The 24,032-nt window shown below is 28.8% G+C and overlaps 4 protein-coding genes across 17 annotated transcripts in view; 3 read left to right on the forward strand and 1 right to left on the reverse strand.

Moving 5' to 3' along the window:
- The window catches only part of RyR (Ryanodine receptor), a 41,546-nt gene extending 37,040 nt beyond the window's left edge, over window positions 1-4,506 (forward strand). For 6 of the 9 annotated variants that reach the window (XM_035082026.1, XM_035082020.1, XM_035082024.1 and 3 more), the window contains 6 exons: window positions 39-607; window positions 715-775; window positions 853-1,131; window positions 1,224-1,380; window positions 1,458-1,623; window positions 3,233-4,505. In XM_035082026.1, coding sequence (XP_034937917.1) covers window positions 39-607; window positions 715-775; window positions 853-1,131; window positions 1,224-1,380; window positions 1,458-1,623; window positions 3,233-3,398 — 1,398 coding nt within the window. In that variant the 3' untranslated portion in view covers window positions 3,399-4,505. Of the gene's footprint in view, window positions 1-38; window positions 608-696; window positions 776-852; window positions 1,132-1,223; window positions 1,381-1,457; window positions 1,624-3,232 lie in introns of all 9 variants that reach the window. The other 3 variants (XM_035082021.1, XM_035082018.1, XM_035082019.1) reach the window with 3 other exon arrangements.
- A 982-nt stretch (window positions 4,507-5,488) lies between these two features.
- Window positions 5,489-10,390, forward strand: LOC118066177 (solute carrier family 35 member F2-like). 4 transcript variants are annotated; one of them, XM_035082008.1, is made up of 8 exons: window positions 5,489-5,875; window positions 6,956-7,071; window positions 7,218-7,411; window positions 7,534-7,696; window positions 8,280-8,436; window positions 8,618-8,834; window positions 8,996-9,138; window positions 9,846-10,390. In XM_035082008.1, the coding sequence occupies exons 1-8, from the start codon at window positions 5,757-5,759 to the stop codon at window positions 10,054-10,056; spliced, it is 1,320 nt and encodes a 439-aa protein (XP_034937899.1). In that variant the 5' UTR covers window positions 5,489-5,756; the 3' UTR covers window positions 10,057-10,390. The 4 variants fall into 4 exon arrangements, with proteins under 4 accessions (XP_034937899.1, XP_034937900.1, XP_034937901.1 ...); XM_035082009.1 differs by having other exon boundaries at window positions 8,996-9,126; XM_035082010.1 differs by having other exon boundaries at window positions 8,996-9,126; window positions 9,861-10,390.
- Window positions 10,391-12,722: 2,332 nt separating this feature from the next.
- Window positions 12,723-17,493, forward strand: LOC118066176 (uncharacterized). Of its 3 annotated transcripts, none has more exons than XM_035082005.1 (6): window positions 12,723-12,906; window positions 13,424-13,711; window positions 14,020-14,777; window positions 15,317-15,439; window positions 15,989-16,124; window positions 16,265-17,493. In XM_035082005.1, exons 2-6 carry the CDS (start codon window positions 13,425-13,427, stop codon window positions 16,317-16,319), a joined length of 1,359 nt encoding a protein of 452 aa, XP_034937896.1. In that variant the 5' UTR covers window positions 12,723-12,906; window position 13,424; the 3' UTR covers window positions 16,320-17,493. The 3 variants fall into 3 exon arrangements, with proteins under 3 accessions (XP_034937896.1, XP_034937895.1, XP_034937897.1); XM_035082004.1 differs by lacking the exon at window positions 12,723-12,906 and adding an exon at window positions 12,969-13,257; XM_035082006.1 differs by lacking the exon at window positions 12,723-12,906 and adding an exon at window positions 12,969-13,257 and having other exon boundaries at window positions 16,271-17,493.
- LOC118066178 (methyltransferase-like protein 9) overlaps window positions 15,633-24,032 on the reverse strand; it is a 30,017-nt gene continuing 21,617 nt past the window's right edge. Inside the window, exons 3-6 of the mRNA XM_035082012.1 lie at window positions 19,274-19,486; window positions 18,461-18,851; window positions 18,277-18,390; window positions 15,633-16,061 (exon numbers count right to left, since the gene is read on the reverse strand). Coding sequence (XP_034937903.1) covers window positions 18,304-18,390; window positions 18,461-18,851; window positions 19,274-19,486 — 691 coding nt within the window. The 3' untranslated portion in view covers window positions 15,633-16,061; window positions 18,277-18,303. The remainder of the gene's footprint in view (window positions 16,062-18,276; window positions 18,391-18,460; window positions 18,852-19,273; window positions 19,487-24,032) is intronic.

The raw sequence follows: 24,032 nt of genomic DNA on the forward strand, positions 1-24,032 counted from the left end.
CTCAGGACGTTAATGTTTTCAATATTTTGATTATTCAGGTAACGTCTATAGTTGATATTTCGAAGGAAGGTAGTGGTGATGCATTGGCCGATTTGATGGTAGACATGTCTGGTGAAAGTGGCTCTGGATCGGGTGGAGGTAGCGGTGGTATAATGGGAAGTGGAGCTGAAGGTGAAGGTTCTGAAGAGGACGAAGAAGAATTACCAGAATATGTTGCAGTACCTGAAGACTATTATTATATGGCTCATGCAATGCGATTAATGGCTGCACTTCATTCTATCGTTTCACTTGCAATGCTTGTTGCTTACTATCATCTTAAAGTTCCTTTAGCTATCTTTAAACGCGAAAAAGAAATAGCTCGTAGAGTGGAGTTTGATGGATTATATATAGCGGAAACTCCTTCTGAAGATGACATCAAAGCCCATTGGGATAAAATGGTTATATCTGCAAAAACTTTTCCGGTTAATTATTGGGATAAGTTTGTAAAGAAAAAAGTAAGACAAAAGTACAGTGAAACCTATGACTTTGATTACATTAGTAATCTCTTGGGAATGGAAAAGACATCATTTAGTCAGCAAGAAGAAGAAGGGTCAGGACTTATTCACTTGTACGTAGATAAAGCGTTATTATTATTTAATACTGGTTAATAATATTGAATTTGAATAATGAAAAAATATTGATTGATTTATTCAAAAGGAACTTATTAATTTTTAGCATCATGAACATTGATTGGAGGTATAATATTTGGAAGGCTGGCGTTACTATCACAGATAAGGTAAAAAAATGTTAATGGTCATATCATGAACAGTAGAAGATAGAACGACAGAAATAATAAGAAAGTAATGTTTTCAGGCTTTCTTATACAGCTTATGGTATTTTACCTTCTCTATCCTCGGAAATTACAACAATTTCTTCTTCGCTGCTCATCTCCTTGATGTAGCTGTTGGATTCAAAACTTTGAAAACCATCTTGGAATCAGTAACGCACAATGGCAAACAGTTGGTTTTAACTGTAATGCTTCTTACTATTATTGTATATATCTATACTGTCGTAGCTTTCAATTTCTTCCGGAAGTTTTATATTCAAGAAGAAGATGATGAAGTCGATAAAAAATGTCACGACATGATGACGGTTTGTTGCATTTATTTAATTACTTAAAAATATTTTATTAGTCAACTTATTCATGCAGTTTTAATTAATAATATTTTTTTTTCATTTATTAGTGTTTCGTTTTCCATCTATACAAAGGAGTGAGAGCAGGAGGTGGTATTGGAGATGAGATCGGAGAGCCTGATGGAGATGAGTACGAATTTTGGCGAATCCTATTCGATATTACATTTTTCTTCTTCGTCATTGTCATTCTTCTCGCCATTATTCAAGGTAAATATCAGTGATAATGATTGATATTTTTCAAAACAATTTATTGATCAAACAAACTTGTTGTTTCATTGTTTTAGGTTTGATCATTGATGCTTTTGGAGAGCTTCGTGATCAACTGGAGAACGTAAAAACAAATATGGAGAGTAATTGCTTCATTTGTGGTCTTGGGAAAGAATACTTCGATACTGTGCCTCACGGATTTGATACACACGTTCAACAAGAACACAACTTAGCAAATTACATGTATGTATACTCTTCTTTTTCATTAATATTTTCAACGGATATTTAAAAGAAAAACATAAAATTTCGAAGATCAATGTTTAGTAAACATTTGAGTATACTTGTAGACTTTGCCATTATCGTCTTCAATATTATTTCGTAAAATCCAAGTGAAAATCTAATCTTAGGTCAAACAACTCTTGAACTACTAACTAGAAATCTTGAAGTTTGTTCATCTTGTGAATAATAGATGTTATCAATTGATAAATAAGATAAATAATGAGCCATTTAATCTTTAAAACTAAAGGTAGAATTTTTTTTTTCTTCATAAATTTTTTAAAATTTCATTTTATTGACATTATTCTTATGCAAAAAAAAATTCTGTAAGTAATATTTTTATTATGAAACTTATAGATACTTTACTTTGTAGTTTATATTCAAAGCACATTTCCTTCAAATTGAGCCTACATAAAAAGTTTATAGATATAAATAAAAAAATTGAAATATTGATCTGAATTCAAAAGTAGGCCCAATTCTAGTTCTGCCAATAAAATTTAAATCGATCGAGATCATTTTAAATTCTAAAATGCATAAAAAAATTTAATGTAAGTTTATAATGACATTTTTTTAATTAAAAAAAAAATACTTCAATTTTTCTATTCGTAATTTTGATGACAATTTTTTAATTAAACTTCTTTAATCTGATGAACTTTTTAATAGTTTTTATTACTGTACAAATAAAGTTCTCAAGAGCTAGAATGATTATATTTCTTTTAGATTATTAGAAATTTAAATATTTGCCCAGAAAATTTATAAAATAAGTGTCTATAAAAAGACAAAAAATATGAACTTAAACCATTGACAGTATATCTCGCATTTAAATCGATTCTGACACCAAGAACTTTAACTTGTAATATCTCAGCTTTAAGAAAACTTAAGAAGGTTCTTCTCTCCAATCTGAGGTTTAACTTCGGAGAACGTAAATTTATTCTCTGCAACTAAAGCATGGAAAGAATATGTCAAAATTTCAATCGCAAAGAGAATTTTTTTCTGCAACACAAGCTTTGAATACTTGTATTACTGATTCTCAAAGAAATATTTGAATAAAAAAAAAGCAAATGAAGGGCTTGAATAGTACCTTTATACCATGTAAGCATCATTATCATTCTTTTCACTTTAAAAAATATTGTAATTAAAATGAAAGTATGCATGTAATAATTAAAATTTATGTCAAACGTGAGACTTTTTTTTGGCAGTTTGACTTTTTTATCATATTAAATTATTTTGAAATAATTTATCATTATTACTACCTGTACAAAGTTAAAATAATATTATTTTTAATATAAAAATTCTTTTCTTTGATATCTAGGAAAGTTTTAATTGAAAAAAGGTTCCAACCTTTTCAGAAAAATAGCTGATGCTATTGGATACGTAATATCATTAGAGGTCTGAGGTTAATACCGTGAAAATTGAAGTTCTTAATCTGTTGAAATATTTCATGTAGTTTGACCTTCTATATTCTTTCAATGAAATTTTTGTCTCCCAACTAAGTTATCAATTTTATTTCATTATTGTACTTGCTAGTTTATGTAATGAATAGCACATAGTTACAGAGAACATGTTTCTGTTATAGGTTTTTCCTCATGCATCTTATCAACAAACCCGATACTGAATACACAGGTCAAGAAACTTACGTTTGGAACATGTACCAGCAGAGAATGTGGGACTTCTTCCCTGTAGGAGACTGTTTCAGGAAGCAGAATGAAGCAGCAGTTGAGGAAGACGTCAAAAAGAAATAATGATAAGTTTTTTTTATTGAATATTATATTAATGATAAATATATATATACTTGATGGTTTGGATGGGAAGACTTGATGTTTTTCATCAATAAAAGAAACATTTTAATGGAGACAATTCTTTAAATGACAATCTCATGTCGTAGCGAGCTTCGAGCCAATAAAAGCTCGTCTGTCGCACTGGAATCGAAATTTTCTTACTATTTTTTATTATTGCACAGTAATTAATTAATTAATGCGGACTAGATTAAAGATTATATTAAGTAAGAAATTAAAATGCTTACTTAGTAAAGCTTTTTGAATTATAATTAATCAAAATGACCTCTAGAACAAATTAAATAATCAAAAAAAATTTTAAATTATTCATAATGATTATATAAAAAAATTAATAAAATTATAAAAAAAATTTATGAATTTTATCGCTAGTGGAACAATTATTGTTCTTAATTACTGCAATTAAATTCACCTATTTTTTCAACTTTGTAATAGTATTCATAATACAATGGTCGATTAAATATTTTAAATAATACAAATATTGTATGGTAAATTAGTCTTGAATTACTATTGAGTACAAGAAAGATAGTTATATTGAATGCACAAATTCATAGAAAGTTCATTGATCAGGTAGTTCATGTTTAGATCATTTTAATGTTTTTTTTTCATATCGTAAGTGCGGCATGATACATAGTGTCTTTCTAAGAGAAGAATATCGAAGTATATTAAATTTGTTATGTATTTAAATAAGTTATTGTATATCTACATCAAAGATTTATACAAATGTGAGTGTGATTGAAGATTATTCTTATTGGGAAGACAGTTATTTTTGAAAGATTGGAAAAAAGTACTATGAAATAATTTTATTATTAAAAAATTTTAATAAAATATTCTCTTTAACGATTTTAATGACGACCTTAATAGAAATGATAAAAATAAATTTTAAAAAGACATTATAGCTAAAGTAATGATTGATTTTGGATCCATTTTCACGATTGAATAATTTCAAGTTAAATTATTCATGATTTAAAATACTTTGTTGTACAATTGTAAATTATCTTAGTAAAGTAATATTGTTGTAATTATACATGAATCATTATTCGAAAATTAGTTATTTGAAACATATTTCATTTCATTTAAATAAATTATTTTTCTCTCATAAAAAAATAATTTTCTTCTCTCAGCGTATAGATAATTTATTATAAAAATTATTTTATGATTATTATCGACGACTGAACTCATAAATCTTTATAAATATTATAAATGAGATTGTCAATATTGTAAATAAAAAATCTTCGGCAGGGCTATCCGAAAAATAAAACCAATTATCACAAATCAATTATTTTTTCGAGTGATTTGTTAATTATGATCTAAGATTTTTTTTTGTCAATTAAAATTTTAATTCATTTATTGGTAATCTATGTATCAATAGCAGAGTAGGTTTCTATCTTGGAATAATATTGACGTTATAAAGGTCAGCTGGCCGGTAAATGAACAATTAAGATCACTTAATGACCATATATCAATAAACAATGGAATATTGGGTACTGCTGAAATTAATACAGAACTGAGTAATACTTTATGTGATGGTATAAATTATCATATCAATAAGCTGTACTTATTATATTGAATTAAATTTAGCTGTTAATTAAAAGTTGATCGGAAAAACAAAAATTATACAAATGTCTTTTTTTTATTCTTAATGAACAAATGAAGTTTTGAGAAATGTTTTAAGTTAAGACAAGAAATAAAGTTGAATTGTGCTAATGAGGTAATTTTTTTAAAGCAATAAATTTCTTAATTCAAGTTATATACTAGAATACTATCAACCACTCTGCTACTGATCCATTTACTTTAGTTTAAAAAAAATAATTGCATGTCTAGATAAAGTAATTATTATTTTTAACTCTATAAGACTTTTTAACTCCTTTCGACTTCCCAGTTTATTTTAAATCTTTAGAAACTCCCTCATTACAGTTTTTTAAAAAAAAGTAACGAATTTCAAAGCATTTTTCAACAGAAAAAAAATAATTTTTACTTTATTTTTCTCATTAAAGAGTATGGTTTGTTTTTTTTTTAGTGTTTAAGAAAGAAGCTAACATAAATAAATAAGATAAAAAAGAATGGGAAGTGAACTAGTGGTTTAAGAGTGATTTATATTCCTAAGACGTGATCAAGCATAGTTCAATCTACGCAAAAGGTCACGTAAAATTGGGAGGTATTCTCCAAGGTAATGTCAGGTGATAGATTTTACTCTTTACGATGTCGAAATGGAAAAGGGGTAACGGAGAGGGTGGAATAGTAGTGCGAAATGGGGTCGCGCAGGCGTGAGAAAGCATAGTCGGTAGTGTACAGGACAGAGAGGAAATGTACTCTTGCATGGGAGTGTCAATGGGCGCTCGAAGCTGTAATCAAAACTTAAACATGCAGCCCCGAAATGGGATCTGCGATAAAATTGAGAGTTACATATCCGAATTAAGCCAGTGGTGAGTGAGTGTTTTATAAATTGAGTGATTTATTTATTTAGTTGTGAATATTAGAAGTTATTGTGATAGATATTCCGGCCTTACTTTGGGTGGTTGCCGGGTTAAAGTGGCGGGCATTTACTACGCGTTGCACTCTTGTTAACGTGCCGGCTTTAACGTAGTCCTATACTACTAGTTTATCAAATTTTTATACATTTTACAACTTTTTTATTTTTTTGTTTATTTTTTTTAGAAAAAAATTATTGTTTGTCTCTTAAAGAACAAATATTATAAATAATGAAATTCATAAAAATTTATTAAACATTAATTATATTTAGCAACAATAAAAAAATTGATTGCTCATCATTAGTATTATTTTTATTTTTAACGTAAAGTGATTAAAAAAATTAAATTGAATTTTTTCAATAACTAATAAAGTTTTCACTTGTGTAATCTATTCAAACTTTCATGAAATTAAAAATTTTTTTATCGAATTATTAATAGTTATAATTGATTTTAAATATCTTATAAATTGAATTTTCTTGAACAACTTTATTTTATTATTCAATAGAATAATAATGGAAGTATTGCTGGGTGCTTCTCATTTATCTGAAATATTTTATCAAAAGGATTTCATAACAAAAAATGAATTATTGAATTTACAAACTAATTAATTGGTATTTCTTTAGAGTAAATAAATTGATTGAAATTGCTTTTTAAAATCGCAGCATTTTCTTTCATTCGTTTTTAATCATTTCATTAATTATAAACTTTTCTGTCGAAGATTAACTCCAGTTTTTCTTTCGTAATCTATTTATTCTAAAATCAAAAACACCCCGACAGTTGAAGTTATCCTTTAATTTATTTTCAAAGCAAAATAGATAAAAGTTTCTCTTTACTCTATCACGTAATTAATTAACTCAATTCAAATTGTTTATTCTCTGTAATTAAACATTGGTAAGTTCAGAACGTACTTGTTAATTAACATTTATTTGCGACGAAGTAGTGGAGATTATCAAAATTTAATTATTTATTATCAAGTGATTTTTTTTTTTATTCCTGTGGAAACAATTTAAATAAAATTGATGATAATATTGACAGGTCAGTCTGGAGGACTATCATACTTGGTCAATTTTTATCAATAGTCCTCTACTGGATGACACAATTAAACCATCATATAAATACAGTTTCTTTACCAAAGCTTTCAATTCCAACAGGTAAACACTGGACATTTTATCAAACAATAAAATTATAACAAAGTCTATTGAAAAAATAGCTTCATCAAAACTCTTTGTAAAAGATAAGAAATAATAACTGTTTACTAATTGAATTTTTTTAATACAATTTTTTCGTTTACCAATAGGACAAAATCTGCCTCACTATGCAATGATGTGTCTAGTTTATACAACTTGGATGTCATGTCGAGGAGCTGGAAATGGTTTAATTTCAGTTTTAAAAGCTCGTGGATGGCGATATTTACTTCTAGCTCTTATTGACGTTGAAGCAAATACTCTAGTAACTTCTTCGCATCAATTTACGAGTTTGGCGAGTATTCAGGTACACTTGAAACTTTTAAAACTTACTTTTCACTTTACAATTGTCTATTACATAAATTAGACAATTTAACATTGATTTAATGTTTGTCTAATCTTGTTTTATCATTTATTATTTTAATAAAGTTACTTGACTGTGTTGCAATTCCGGTTGCACTTTCATTGTCTTGTCTTGTACTTGGAGTGAGATATAGAATGGTTCATATTGTGGGCATATCGGTATGCCTAATGGGTGTTGGATGCCTGGTGTGGGCTGGAATAGATAATAGCAAGGATCTTGGAATCAATAGTAAGACAGTTATTCTATTTATATGTTAATTCATAATATTCATGTTATTTAAGTTCATCTATTATTTATATATTATTTACTAAAATATTGAAATCGTATTTTCATTAATCTTTAGATAAAGCAACCATTTTTTTCCAATATAATATTTAACTTAATGATCTTCTCTATACTTGAATATTTTTGAACAGTATTCCCCACAAGTTTGCATAAAAAAACTAGAAGAGAAAGTGGGTTTGATAGAACTAAGTCTCTAGAAAAGCTAGTTCAATTTTTCAAAAGTTTTCAAATACACGCTATGAATATTTTACATTTGTAAGAGAAATTCTAGATATCTATTGCCAATGAATATTGGATAATCAAAATACATTTTCGAAGAAAAAACTTTATCCAATTATTTGGATTCTACATTCTTATACAAGTGAAAATATTTCTTTAAAAGAAGTAACATCTATTTTACTAGAGTCATTTAGTCAGTCTTAAAGATAATATTGACATAAAAAAATTCTACTTTTATGTTCTTATTACTACTTGGATGAACAATGTTTCACTCTTACTGTTGACTTACTAACATTATTTTTACCAGGTAAAAATCAACTAGTGGGTGACATGTTATGCCTCGGAGGAGCAGTGCTATTTTCTGTAATAACAGTACTTCAAGAATTAGCAGTGAAAACAGTGGACATCATTGAATATCTAGGAATGATTGGATTCTTTGGCACAATCCTTAGTTGCATACAAATGTAATAAAAATGTTTTAATATTCACCTAATATTTAGCTAAAATTTAATATAATTGGATAATAAGCTATAATTAATTAGATTTTAATTTTTAATAAACTTGAAAAACTTTTTATTAAGTTCATTGAATCAGCTCTGCTATTCATTCATTAATCAGCTACTCTGTGTTCATATTCTTTTTCAGAGCCGTGTTAGAGAGACTACAAATAGAATCAGCCTCGTGGAGTACACTAACTCCAGTCGCAATAACTGCATTAGTATTCTACTGTATTACTCAGTTTGTATTCTTTTCTCTTGTGCCTGTAGTCCTCTTCGAATCAGGTGCAACTGCCTTGCAATTATTTCTTTTGACTGCAGACTTTTTCAATGTACTGTTAGGGATGTTGACTCATCAGTATAAGGTAAATATGACTGATATGAAATAGAAGATTAAAAATTATGTCACCAAGATAAAATGGAGCTTGAAAAATAGATTCAATTATTGTAGTTTCGAAAAACTCACTCTCCATCATCACAATGAATAAAATGTCATCGTTAGATAATATTTTTTTTTATATTTCAGTTCCACACTTTATATTTCCTGTCATATACACTCTCAATGACTGGGATAATCATTTATGCGATAAAAAGAACTCCAATGTCTACCAATTCTCGAAGACAACAACAATTGGAGGCACCTGCTCCAGATTACAGGTATAACAAAGTGTAAGATTTTACTTCTGTTTTCTATTTTTTATTCTAAATAAAAGTTCTTCAATAAAGCAGTCATTTGGTTGTGCGGAAATATTTTGTATTATTTATTTTAATTGAATAAATAAAAAATCTAATAACTGTAATTGTTTTAAATGGAAAAACTTGCTTTATTGAAGAAAAATGATTAACTTTAATGAATGTTGACTTATTTTAAAGCTTGTTCTCTTTCAACGAGATGCTTTTTAAATAAACGTGTATGAGTTGTTCTAACTGAGTTATAAGTTGTTGAAAAACATACGTCACTTCAACTTTGGACTTCAATAACTTCCAAGGAAAACATCATACAATGTACACTAGAGAGAGCATTTTCTAGACAAAAGAATTAACTTCAAAATGCTTTTTCAGATTTCTCTAAATAATTTTTTCCACTTCAAGAATGTTCTTGAAATTGTAGGAAAATAAAAAGTCCATCATTTTTTATTTCTAATGTTCAGAGAGCAGTGGAATGCCCTAATGAATTTTAAATAATATCTAAGAAATTGAGTCTAAGTTATTGTTGATTAATATAATAATAATTTTGCTGAGCAATTCCATTTATTTTATCACCATAAACTTTACTGTATGAATAAATAATTGGAATTACTCATGCATCTTAAAAATAAATTGTAGTATAAGTTTTTATTAGTGTAAGAATTCATATTATATTAATGAATTTAAAGTGATGTCATTTTAAGACGTATGTCACATCCAACTGGCGGTGAAGTGGAAATGTTATCACCCACAGTGATTGGACAAGAAATCTTGGATCTAGATGCGAAGACATCGACAGTCGGAAGTGAGAGAGAAACTGTGGATGCAACGAGTCTACCACTCAGTGTCAGCTCCGACACGGCCTTCACATCTTTTTATGGCAGCCAAGCCAACTTGTAAAATACACATGACTCTTTTAGAAAAAGTGCAATTTTTTTCCAGATAAATTTTTTATTTTAACAAAATACAAGTGTCAAAAACTTCAACATTCGAAGAAATTGAATAATAAAAGACACAATTAATTCAATAATAAAAAAGAACGTTGGAAAGAATAATCAAACAGCGATTATTTATCTTAAGGGAACATGAAAATTATACCGGTAATTAGGATTGATAGAGAAAATTAATTAATGGATAATAAACTGAGTCATTACTCAATTTATTTTTTTTTTAAATAAATAAAGTGAAAACTTTTCGTTAAATTGTGATTATAAATGGATAACGTAAGATAATAAAAAACAGAATTAGAAATCTCATTAAAAATGAGAATAATATACAAGTATAATATAAAAATATATTTAGAATTAGGAATAAATATGACTGGTTATTTATTTTATTATTTTTTACATAATAGAAATAAGTTGTCGGAGAATTTTCATTTTATCTAATATTCTATTCCAATACACTCATAAAAATTCAAAATTAGTGGAGAATGTTTCTTTTTCAATGAAAATTTATAATTGGTATAGGCTATATTTTATTACAATTATTTGTTTAGAATAAATAATAAAGCTTTCTCGGTTATTTGTTTCATAGATAAATTCGAATAATAAATTAAAACACAGCTCTATGGAATAATTTTTTTCTGCAATAATTATTTAAAGTGAGCATGATGTTTCCACACTTTACAAATATTCTAAATTTTATAATTATTAAATATTTGTACATTATTTTGTGTAAATGTTTATTACACAAAGACTCTTTTGTAATTCAGATAAATAGTAATCATAACACTAAACTTCGAACTAGCTTAAGGTAACTCACGATAACAGTAGTCTACATGGCCAAAGTAAATTTCAAGATGTGACAATCTCATGTAAAAAAATAAATTAGATATCTTGCATAAAAAATTCTGAAAAAGATGAAAGAATTTGATTAAACAAAACATTAAAATCTTCAAATATTGTTGAAAAGAAAACAGTAAGTAAATGTCTATTGTCTATTCATTTGGGCTGTGCTAAAGAGATCTCTTCGAGTTTGAAGCTCTAAGGGAGTCAAGTGATGTAGAAAAGACAAATACAAATACTTATACAATATAAAGTGTGCCAAAGATTTAAGTTAATCATACAATGATCAATACATTTTTTTATCAATTACTTTTCAATTATCTTTTAAACAATCTGACAAATATTAATCACTTTATAATAAAATAAGTTCAACGAATAAATAAATTCCTTGAAGTTGAAATACGTAAAATAATGGGAATAATACAAATGATTCCAAGAAAAAAATACATGTAATCATAAAATAATACCACATTTATACATCTACTGCTCAATGATATATTTATGCAAATATCTGGTGGTTTAGAACATTTTTTAAACATACTTTGTTACACACTTTCTGTATCAATAAAAAACTTTACTGTAAATGAATAAAAACTAGTAATAGGAATACAAAGAAATGCAGTTAAGTAATTTATTCATTGCAGACTTTAATAGCAATGCATATTTATTTTAAACGAATTATTCCTAATCGCCTACTGTTTTAATGTTTATGTTCGATATTTGCACAAATAGCTGATGAACCTAGTAGAATATTTAAAATTCAATAATTAAAATAAAGATAAATTCTTTTATCAACTAAATTGCCAGCAATGAATAAAAGCATTTCTTGCTCGTATCATTAATGATTTCACATTTAATAATTATTTTATAATTAACATTTTTTCTTAATTTAAATAGTAAATAATTGCCAACGCTAGGGCCATTATGTTGATTTTATTTTGACTGTGAATAAAAAAAATATATTCTTCATGTCTATCATTCATAGAATATCTTTAGATTAGAGCATTTTTTATTATCAAGAATCTTCATTTATCACTATTACTGATTTATAAAATGTTGATTAAATAATTCGATGGTAAAAATTAAACTTCATAATTACCCATGCAAAGATCTATGTGACAGCATCGTACATTCAGCTTCATTATTGCCTGGTTTATTTACATAAACAATTATTTATTTTTCTTCACTTCAATTATGAAAAAAATTATTGTTTGTCTTCAACCATAATATTTAGGCTGTAATAAATAATTTTATGATGTTTTTTGATATCGTATTTTTATATTTTTTCCCCATTTTCTTGAAGGTTTTGCACCAGGAATCAACGAAGCCGAATGTTTTTATTTAATTCAGTCTTATCTTAAAAAATTCTAGAGTGGAAACTCAGTATGAAATAAAAAATTATTCCTGCGGTCGGTAATTGCTCATTGGATATAAACGCTCAGAAGATACGAACCAGGCACAAATAAAGTTTACGTTGAATATCAAACCCAACACCGTGTTGATCAAACCCGTATCTAGACCAGCTCCAACCTGCGTTCATTTTTTATTACGAATAATTGCTCGTAAGTTATAAAACTATCCCTCTAATTGGGATGTTAGATTTATCCAGCTCATAATGTCGGATCAAATATTGATTTTTATGTGACTAAATAAAATTGATGTAGTGTGGTATACTCCAACTCCATGTGGAAAAGCGCTGATGTTTGTGACCAAAGTTTGGATTGCAATTTTTTGGCCATTCTTTTCGCAGTATCCCCTTTCGTAAAAAAGACGAAATTATAACTTTTGGTAGCTGGCGTTCTCACATTCATCAGTAGTGGAAATGATTTTTGCATTTAGTATTTTATTTTTAATTGGAAATAGAAAATTTAATTACCAATTAAGCTGAAAATAACGGATGTCGTCAATTAAAGACGTTCAACATCTTATTTCCATTACTTAATAATAAAAAATTTTGATTCAGGTAAAGTGTAATTTCTATTCAATTTATATATTCTTTGTATAATTTTCAAAGGGGGCGGTGGCTCACATAAATGTTTTCTTTTTTTCATTTCTTTTATTTCTTTCTTTTTTTTTGTTACTTCACTGAATCCCGTGGTTTCGCGAATTCGCTCAGAAAACAACAATGGCTGAAATCGAATCTGTATAAAATGTTTTCTAAATTATTTAGATCAATTTTAAAATTAAAACTCATCAGTGTTAACAATTAACTTGTGTTGAAAACTTTTCTCAAGCTGTAATTGAAAGAATAAAATACTACATTGAAGATAAATTATGGAATTTACACAGGTTGACTAAAAAATTCGGCAAAATGGTGATTACGAGTGCACATTATTTTCTATTTAATTTAAAATTTAATTTATTAGACATAAAATGTTTTTACAGAATAAATTTTTTCCAACAATACATACAACTTAACATAAATATATGGTGTATTCCTTCATATTAAGAAGTAATTAATAATATTTAAAAACTTTCAGAATGGATTTAGCAGAAACAATGAAAAATATTGTTGCTAAAGGAATGCAAACAGAGATGGGCCCACCAGGATCAGGAACTGGAGGAGGTGGCGGAGGTGCTGGAGCTGCTGGAGGCAGTAGTTCTGGGTACCCAAGCTCTCCAAGTGGAGCTGGTTACATTACTGAAAAAATGTATATGCTGTTGCAATTGTATCTCCAAAACAAAGGTTGGAGTCCAAGCATGGAATTGCTTCAATGTTTCTCGGAATTGAAAGAAGCCTCAATGCTTCCTAGTGCAGCTTATTTACAGTAAGTCTTAGCTAGCATTTTAATTAAAATAATATCCATATATTTACCTAGTCCTTTTCATTATCTTTAATTAGCTATAATTAAATTATTATGATGATAGATTGAGTAATTATATTTTCAAGTAGTAATTACTAATTTTTTTAAATAATTGATTGTGAGAAATTGTGAGTGTATTTAAATACTTGGTTCAATGCAGCAAAGCAATAGAGACCTTTGTCATATATTGAGTAAATTACAGTTCATTATCATTAGCTCTAATATTGGAATTTTTCAATTTATTTATCAACTAATTATAAACTCTTTTGCAGAATGATGGCATCTAGAGTTGCTTTAGATGCTCATGGACGCCTAATTCTTCGCGAGAATGGAAAAATAATTCTCCCATACGAACATTTTGCAAATGCTGTGATGCTGAAGCACATGAATGGTCATACAGGATTACATCTGGGTTTGGAAGGTACAGTGAGAGCAGTCATGGAATCATATACAATTGGAAGAGAGTGTTTTGGAATGGAAAAGGAGTTTATAATAGAAGTGGTTCAAAATTGTCCAAACCCTGCCTGTCGTTACTACAAAAATCAATTAGAATTAACGCAGAAAATGGGTCATATGGGGCCTACTTACATTCAAGATAATGAAGCAGCTACGTCGCTTTTGCGTTCGAGTTTTTCTCATAATACAGACTTTGCGTCTCTCAGTAATTCAGCATCGAATACTCACATGTCAGCTTCGTCGAGTGATCTGCCAGAAATACGTGCAAACGCCAATATGAATCTCCAACGTCCACCCAGTCGTCCATCATTGAATATTCCACATAGACCTTCATCTCAAGAAAGAAAACCTATTGCAAAACATCATTATGAGCCTCACCTTTCAAATAACTCGTTATCAGATCATAAAATATCAGATTTCTTGCGATCGAATATCGATAGTTTGGAGGGATTAAGTAGTTTAGGATTGGGAAATTTACAAGGATTAGGAAATGCTAATAAAGATCTCCTAGCTTTACATAATGGTGCTTGGGCTACTGAAGATAAGAACTCACGATCATCCAATAACTCTGAAAGTAAGTATTTTTTTGAAATAAAATCTCTTCGATAAAATTCTTGCCAAAATTATCAGTATCAAAACTATTTTTAAACGAGAAGTTTATTAATTATTTAAAATTATTTCTTCCTGAATGATTCAGAATATTTGCTAATTTTAAACTACAAATTGATTATTAAAATATTTCTGCTATTGGAACTGTTACGATGTTAAATTAAGTTTCTAGTGATTTTTACTCATTAAAATACTTCAAACTAAAATCTATTAATAGCTCTACTCCGTCATGTCAGTAACTTATGATAAATAAACAGATATTTCAAGAGACGTCTTAAATTTGTTCACTCAACATGTTAAAAGCATAAGCTAACATAAGGCAAGACAGCTAAATTTTGTAGTTTTAATTAAGGATTTAAAATTCACAAAATTTATTTTTATCAATAAATGTTTTCATGTCTTGTAGATTTTTATAAATGATTAGTTAGTTTTCGACGACTATTCATTTTAGTGTGAGTTATATAAATAAATATTTGTATTTAATTTTTTTATAATATTTCATAGGTGGTGGGGGAAAAATAGTACGAGCTTTTGCTGAAGTAATGAAAAACATGTCAAGAATGAAGGCTTGCGTACGTCCAGCAATGTGTAAGCCTTATGGTAAGCAGTCGGAAGCTTTACAAAAAAGTAAGTATATTTATAATATTTTATTTATCTAAATAATATTTATTTATTTATTACATTTAATTTTATTATTAATCATTCATTATTTAAAATTGAAGTACAATCATGATTAACAATAAGATTTACAGAAGAAAACTAAATATATAGCATTTTATTGAAAAAATAGCAACATACTGTTAAAATGGTATCATGAAAATACTTTTTTATCTCTTTATAATTTGATTAAATGTTAATTGAAATTGTATAGATATAAAATATTTATCAATGTAAATAATTGTAAATCAGTCTGTTAAAACGTAAAAGTTAATATTTTTTGAGAAATGCGATTTCGATAGATTTGTAGAGATTTGGAAAGACTTAAGTTTCTAACGTAATCTATCTTAATAAGTAATTGTTAGTTCGTTGATATCATTATTCATTGTCATATGTTTTCTAGAGATTTAAAATTCATTGATAACATTTATTAAAATTTGAAATCGAAGTCAAAACTAGTTATTCGATATCGTTAATGAATGATATAATTATTTACATCTTCCTTATTGTTATTTTCAGCACTTGTCGATACAATACAATTGGTACAATCTCTTAGAAGTTTTTTGCCACCACCACACTTCCCAGTTTCAAGCTGGAAAAATGAAGATAAACACAGATTAGATCATACTAGTGCGGCATATTTACCTCCTTCGTTGTAAGGATTAATAATTAATTTTCTTTTAAAACAATTCTTTAACACCAAAAAGTAATTCTTTTTCGTTGAAGAAATGATTTATTGTCATTTATTACCAACTTAATAAAGGTAAAAATAGTCAAAAAAATTTTCTATTACGGTTTTAGGAAAGCCAGTGCATTAGAGGAACTCTGTGAAGCCCGCAAACTGGATTGAGCTTTTGAATAATCATCAAAAATAAGTACATAAGGGTACTAAAGTGTTCTAGTCACAAGGAGTCAATGAAAAAGGAATGTGAAAGGATGGCTGATGAGCCAGAACTGTTTTGCTCAAAAGTGTTGGCGTTTAGGACTTTTGATGAAGTGGGTGGCAAAAATAAGTCATGCGTGGACTGTGATAAAAGTGGGTAGTCGAAAAAAATTTATCTAGGTCTGAAATCGAATTTTGATTGTAAAAAAATTTGAACTCTCGTTTTTAATATCAAAGATATTATTTTAATTTTAATACTAATGCCCTGCCAGTGGTGCTTATTGAGTACGAGTGCAAGATGTTGGACAAAACCTGGATAATCTTGCTACTGGCAATGTACTGATAAATTTTAACAGTATTTATAATTATAACTTTATTGTTATCTGATTAAGTCTTTTTCAATCCAAATAGTCTGGAAAACTAGTAGGATGTTTAAAAAAAAATATCTCAAAATTGTCTCCGAATTATATAAACTCGGAATCATTCCTGAGGTTCTTATTATATTCAATTTATATAACATTAATAATAAATCAATAATTTTATAAGAAAGATAATTTTTTATTGTAGTTTACACTTGATAATGATGATTAATTTTATTAAAATGTTATGTAATTGATTTTGGAAAATTTAATAGAAGTACTATGACTATTTGGATCGAAAAAGACTTCATCAGATAATGATAAAATAAAAATATTATTAAACCAATCTTGAGGAATTTTAATTAAAGTATTTGTAATATATATTTTTAGAAAAAGAAATAATGAAAAAAAGTCCTAAGAATTTTTAACTAAACGAGGTTGATATTTTGGCATTAAAAATTAATATAACGTATTATTATGAACCTCGTATACTCTATGACTGAACTATCAAAGTTCTACATAATTTATTTATTTAAATAATTAATAATTAATGATGATAATAGGAGGATTATAATAATCCAACTGATTTTTGTTATAAAATATAAAGTTTTATTATTTATACTTTCTTATAGTTAAAAAAAAATGTTTTCAACAAATTTTAAATGAAAATAATTATAAAAGTAATATTAAACATATGTAAGCTCCACAGGCAGGTCTTTGAATTGATACGAATGAATAAGTCGACTAAACAATTAAATAACTAATGAGTTATTGATTTTAAATATACTGTGCTATTTACTTTTTTTATTTGTACTTTATAGGCAATTATTAGATAAATCTGGCAGCTTATCAAAGAAATATTAAAAAGAATATTTTGTTAAACTTTTTTTTTTGTTGGAAATATATATCAAAATAACATGTTTGTAATTTTATCTTTTTTGGAATATATAAATGGCAATTTTTCTAATAAGTATGTTACTTCGTTAAAAATTTTATGTAAATATAGTTATCATAATTATTTGAGATGTTTTTTTGTGCGTTAAGTTTTGATAAAACTTTGAATCGTAAAAATATTTGTTGATTATTCAATTATCGAGCTGCTGCAATATTTAATGGTTGACTTGCATTATTATAATTTTATTATTATTATTATAATTATATTTTAATATGCATTACTCTGTATTCACCATAATGACGATAACGATAGAATCAACTCATAATCTTCATGTGTCACATAAAAAATTATTATCTGTCTCGTTATCGAAGAATATAATTTCAATAACAATAACCAGTAATATTACTTAATGATGTATTAAACAGTCTTAGATATAAATTTTAAGATTTTGTTGAAGAATTTGATTTCTTTTATAATCTTGGACAATGAGACATTTAATAAAAATCCGTTGTTCAATCAGTCTTAAGAATAATGAATATTATCATACACCAATGCTACTGATGTGTCCGCACTGCTAAAACTTGACGTCGCTTGCCAGTATTACTCTCTTGTATTCTTGCACAGTTAATTCATTGTATCAATTATTAAAATTTTTACAAGTGTGACTTGCCTTATCATTTTTTTCATTACTCAATAATTAAGGACAATCGTTTCGAGCTCTGAATCCTGATGATATGACTTCTTTACATGTTTCTATCCCACAAGTTTTACAGTAGAATCCCTCCTAAAAATATAAACATTTTTCAGTTAATTATTCCTATTAATAATTAGATAACTTCAAAAAACTTGACTACCTCTTCTTGAGTTTTGAGCACAAAAATCACATCATCTAAAAAGTAATAAGCTTGCCCTAGATCTCCTTCACAGAGATAAGGTAGTTTGCTCCAAGCCAGACATTTTAACCCAAGAGGACTAAAAACTCTGTCAATGAGTCCAGCAATTTGACCTTCCAGGCCTTTTCCTTTCACGGGTAAATACTCTGCAGGTTTGTGATCACCTCGCTCACCTACTTCGACGTAAGGACTAAAAGGTAACACCAATGCCACTACCAATCGACCACCTGGTGCCAGAGATTCTTTTAATAGTCTCAATAGTGTATTTGGACGGTCACATCGGTCCAGGAGATTGAGGCAAAGGATAACGTTGAAAGGACCTGTTTTGTACCACTTATCTACATCCAGTACTCTGTAAATAAATTATATTCATTAAAATTTTGCAATTAATGTCAAGTGTGAAAACTAAGATTAATTAATTTAATTAAAAAATTTCTTATGATATTTTTTGTGATATTTCAGATCATCTGAAACCTTGCAATTAATTTCTTAAGGACTCATGGATATGTTGGATGTAGTAAAAATTTGATAATTATCAAAACATCGACAAGGAAAAATAGAGCATCAGAAAATTATTTGATGAAGGGCCGTGAGAAATAAAACTGTCATTTAAAATTTCACGAAAATTCATTAATCAGCTACATGCATCTTCAACTTTTATTCCACACTGTTTATTTCTTTTCATTAATTATTTGCTCATAAATTGATAAGTATCAAATTGAAGTAATAAATGAGTTTGTTTAAAATAAGGAGAAGTGTAAATAAATAACGTACGTAAACTTGCGTTTAGCAAGAGCCCATCTCATAGGCGTGGACACATCGGTAGCATAAACCTTATTGAAAAGATGTGCAACGTGAGCAGTGGTAGCACCATCTCCTGCTCCAAGATCTATCACACTATTCCAGGGCCCATTGAAACCACTAGCGTCCATGAGCTTCTGGAATTGTTCGGTTGAGAAAACATGCATCGAGCCGCGTCCAAGTAAGCTGAAATACAAATGGAATTTTATTAAAACTTAAACAATGAATTATATATTCGAAATGAGACTATATAATGGATGGCGAGAGCATAAGTTTATGCTTTCGTTTGAGATGTAATTTTTTTGAGAGTTGCCGCTGAATTCGTTTCAATTCAAAGCTTCTATCGGGCCGATTGAACACATGGATCTGAGGGAAGGAGGGAGAATACGAGGGTGTCCCCGATGAAAAAGGCGGTTCATTTGAAAATACCTTGGAGAGCGGCGTTACCAGGTCCACGGTGATCCATCAATGCCGCGGTATTTTGATCGTGAATTCAGTTAGCTTCGTGATATAAATAAGGCTGAGGACTTTGGGTATAGGTGGTACAGGGAGGTCCACCCTAAAGGACTTCACCATCGTCCCCTCTTGTTGGGGAATAGCCGGTGCCATCAATTAACGAGCACCTCCCGGCCTCATTGAATAATAAATAAAAACAAGAAAACAACCAAGTCGATGTTGGGGAAGAAGAGAACAAGAAGACCGAGAATGAACAGTAAAAGGATGAGGAAGAGCAAAAAGGAGAATAAAGAGCATGTAAGTAGAGAAAAGTATGGCAAAAAATTGTGTTGAAATGTTTGAAATTTTCATGGCTCGTTCTAATACGATGTGTTTATCAGTTCATCAAATTTATACGCCAGCAGGAATCCTGGACGATTTGTGGTTGTCAGGAATTTGTTATTAACTTTCAATAAAAAGTCTACTCTACAATGTAAATCTAACTATAGATTGATGAAGTTGATTAGCTAGTTAACATTGAATATCTTGATGTAGTTATTGATGACTTCATGCTGAAAAACATCAAGTCTTTTAAACCAAGAAGAGTTGGAATATTTTGTTAGTGCAAAATAATTTAAATCACTTAGTGAAAACTGGGTTCAAGCTTAAATTGATGATCAATCTTTCATTCCTTGGTTAAAATTACTTTCTGAAGTAAGTAGTGGTTTTTTTTCATTATTTAGATGCATTGTAATTATGCTTGAATCATCCACAAGTATGTAAGGTATCCTAAGCTGGTGCTAATTTTCAGCTTCTTATAATTTAATAGCAGTAGAGTTTTATTTATACTCAATTATCATCACCATTATCATCATGAACAATGTTGATAAAACATTTCTATTCACTCAAACGAATAGTTTTAATGTAATTGCAAAAGAATCTTATTTATGTCAAGATCATTCTGCTCCTATTAACGTTCATTATGAGTAGCATCTGAACCAAAGTTGGGCAATGTTGTATGAAATATTTTCAGTTCTTAAGAAGAACCTTTCTTAATAATTAAAAAAATATTTAAAAGGAAAAAATTAATTACGTACAGTCTGATTGAAGGATAAAAAAGATACTTTTTGAGTCAGCGAAATTTTTTACAGTACAAGCGAGAGTAAGGAAAATAAGACAAGGATATCCCTGGATAAGAAGAGCACGACTACTCTTTCATTGTTCGCGCTCGACTCGCCCATGGTCTTTGACTTGTCCTTTTCCTTTCATTCTCGTTCCTTATTCCATTCCAGATCCTTATTTTCATCCTGCTCGCCTCTTCACCTGGGGCCCCACTGACAGACTATGTAAGTCGTTTTATTCTTACTATCATCCAACTTGTTTACTTGCTCTTTCCCTCTTCCTTCCTCTTACTCGCACTTATCCTTGCATTATTCTGTTTCCTTTTCTACCTAGGGACCAAGTAAAAGCACTATAAAGGACAGAGAAGGGAAAAAGAAGAAGAAAGATACACGTGCGGCCCACAAATCAGATGTGCGGATCGCAGTCGTCCCTGGCGGCGCGAGCGACAATTAATTCACCGCTTTTGCTCTTGGCTAACCATCCTCAAAGACTCCTTCCCTCCATTGTGTACTCGAGCATCTATAAGACTCCCTCGGCCTCGTCTCTCTTCACCCTTATAGCGTACGTGCAGTTGTTTCTACCGCGCATCCTTTAATTTGGAGAACCTTCATGGCGGCACGCGGTCTGGAGAAGGCGATCTTAACATCCGCTAAGATCTTAAACTCGATATAGATTTTTTTTTCCTGTCTTTTTGTTGTATTTTTAAACGGATAAATATTTGCTTGGTTGGCTTTATTAATAATCAACCGATCGTTGCTGATTTTTGCTCACTTTCTTGCTGGAAATTTATCCAGTATCATTTTCTACAGTCTCATTTATAATCTTTTTATTTTAAATATTCATCCTCATCTCATTAAAAATAATTAAAATCCACCAACTATTATTTTAATTAAACCAAAAATATGCACCTTTGCCAGAATTCTTTGATTTATTTAAATAAACATTATTCTAATTTTAATTTAAACAATTAGCTATTTATTGTTGATGATTAATTGGTAATATTTTTTATTGATAGTAAAGATAAAAGTCTTTATGTACTGAAAAAAAAAATTATTCTAGAGCTCATTTTATTTATTTAAATATTTAAATTTACTCTCTTTGTTGATCAATAAAAATTTGCTTCTCGTATAAAAAATTTCATTCATGTTTATAATACTCAATGTCACGTAAGAAATTTTTTAAAAGCCTTGATTTACGATATTATTATTATATACATAAACTTCCTGACGATGACAGGATGATAATAAAAAAAAAGGTAAAATAAAGATCAAAGGTAAGGGTAAATTAAATATTCAGAGTTTTAATGGAATGCCCAAGCTAATCTAACGCGAGCGACGGGATCAACTGGCTTGTATATCCTAGAGTGCACACGGACACTTTTTCACAACCTAAACACGTACAGTGCTGACTCTGCAGTTTACCAGGGCGGCACGCTGTCTGGCGATTACGCTCACGTTCCACTAGCATCGCGATCTACCTTGGAGATGCCGCTCTTCTTGCTCCACGATGGATCTCAAAGTACGGATGCTTATTTTTTTTTATATTTACTTTTATTATTTCCTTTTTTATTTTTACTGTTATCATTATTATGTTTGTCATTTATATACACTTTACTGAATCAATGGAAATGAAATGGTTTTTATTATAATTTTTTAATATTTAATTAATTAAATAAATTATAAGATAAAAATTAAATAGTCTAGTATTTTTAAAAATTTTTATCACATTAAAGTATCACAAAAATGCATATTAATAAATAATTTTAATTTACATGGAAATTAATTTTTTAATCAACATTTTATTATAAAAATAATCATATTGATGAATTTATATAAAGTGTGAGTTGGAAAAATTGCGAGATTTTTTTTAAGTGATTGAGAAGAAATAGAAACGAAAACATAAAAAAATAGAGAGCAAGTTTTTATCGATATGATTAAAAGAAAAAAAAGGATAACTCAATGGTGCATTTAAAGTCAGACCACAATAATACTAATGATGACGATTATGCTAACACGAATCTACCTTCAAAATCCAACATAACAAATTTTATTTTTTGAATAATTTATTTCTTTTTTGCACAAGACTACATCATTATGTGAGGATCACATAACGAAGAGTCTTTCACGCGTAACAGGATATATCCTCGGTACTTTTACCTAGCGAAATCGATACTTATCGCCTTTTCTTTCTTATTTTATATACATTTAGTGTATATATACGTGTATATTCCACCCTTAAAGCCGAATCTCAACATCAGATCACTTGTGATTCTGCTTATACCACCCACTCGCAATGATGCACAGTGTAGTTGTGCTATATAATCTTATCCTTTCAACCTCATCCCTAAAGAAAAGCCTTAGTAGTAAGTACTAGGACATTATATTTGACTCGAGGGTGCTCGTAAAGTAGCTGGACCAAAACGACTTATAGACGATCGTACGCTTCTCTGTAGTGTTAAAGAGCAGGCGCTCGGAGAACCGTTTACCTAATAATAGCAATAATATGTTAATGGGATGCGTATCGAACCGCCATCTAAAGAATTCAAACCTGGTCCCGTGGCTATTGTTTGCAAATCCTGTTTAACCGTGTGCGCACCGATCCGAACGATCAGGAGGATGGGCAGAAGGACAAGAGCCAGCACACAAGTTCATTCTATGTAATTGTAAGGGTATAAAGGCTTTTACTACATCTTCGACAACCACCTCGTGATAATGTAAGTGTATATTTTACTTTTAAGTCAATATATATCATTGTGTTTTTATTTAACGGCTGCACCACTGTTTATACGATTTGTAGTTTACACGGCTTGCATTGTGCACTCACACAATCATTTATTTATTTTCTTAACAAATGTAGTTGTTTCTTAATTTTTCGAAATTTTCTTTCTGACTATGTTAAAAGACTTTTCTTATACGGCTAATACACATTTTTCCTTTATTAATAAAAAAAAATCGTTAGAATAAGTTTATTGATATATTTTATTCGAATTTACTTATTTCCTGCTTTAGAATTTTTTTATATAATTATTGTAATCGTAAATAATACGACAATGAAATAAAAAAAATTACTTCAATTAATAAAACATCTTATCAAATAGACTGAATGTATTCGTTACACTAATGTATATAATATAAGTCTGTATTCAAGTATCCAATGTTTAAATAATAATTTAAAT

The sequence above is a fragment of the Chelonus insularis genome, unplaced genomic scaffold (assembly GCF_013357705.1).
Source record: "Chelonus insularis isolate UGA/USDA-ARS -01 unplaced genomic scaffold, ASM1335770v1 contig_334_pilon, whole genome shotgun sequence".
Lineage (NCBI taxonomy): Eukaryota > Metazoa > Arthropoda > Insecta > Hymenoptera > Braconidae > Chelonus > Chelonus insularis.

What these genes read in the sequence shown, in the direction of transcription:
- LOC118066177 (XM_035082008.1), top strand. Translation starts at nt 5,757, where the DNA reads ATGTACTCTTGCATGGGAGTGTCAATGGGCGCTCGAAGCTGTAATCAA. An exon ending in AAAGCTTTCAATTCCAACAG is followed by an intron (nt 7,072 to 7,217) that starts GTAAACACTGGA and finishes GTTTACCAATAG; the next exon opens with GACAAAATCTGCCTCACTAT. An exon ending in CAAGGATCTTGGAATCAATA is followed by an intron (nt 7,697 to 8,279) that starts GTAAGACAGTTA and finishes TATTTTTACCAG; the next exon opens with GTAAAAATCAACTAGTGGGT.
- LOC118066176 (XM_035082005.1), top strand. Translation starts at nt 13,425, where the DNA reads ATGGATTTAGCAGAAACAATGAAAAATATTGTTGCTAAAGGAATGCAA. An exon ending in CCTAGTGCAGCTTATTTACA is followed by an intron (nt 13,712 to 14,019) that starts GTAAGTCTTAGC and finishes ACTCTTTTGCAG; the next exon opens with AATGATGGCATCTAGAGTTG. An exon ending in ATCATCCAATAACTCTGAAA is followed by an intron (nt 14,778 to 15,316) that starts GTAAGTATTTTT and finishes AATATTTCATAG; the next exon opens with GTGGTGGGGGAAAAATAGTA.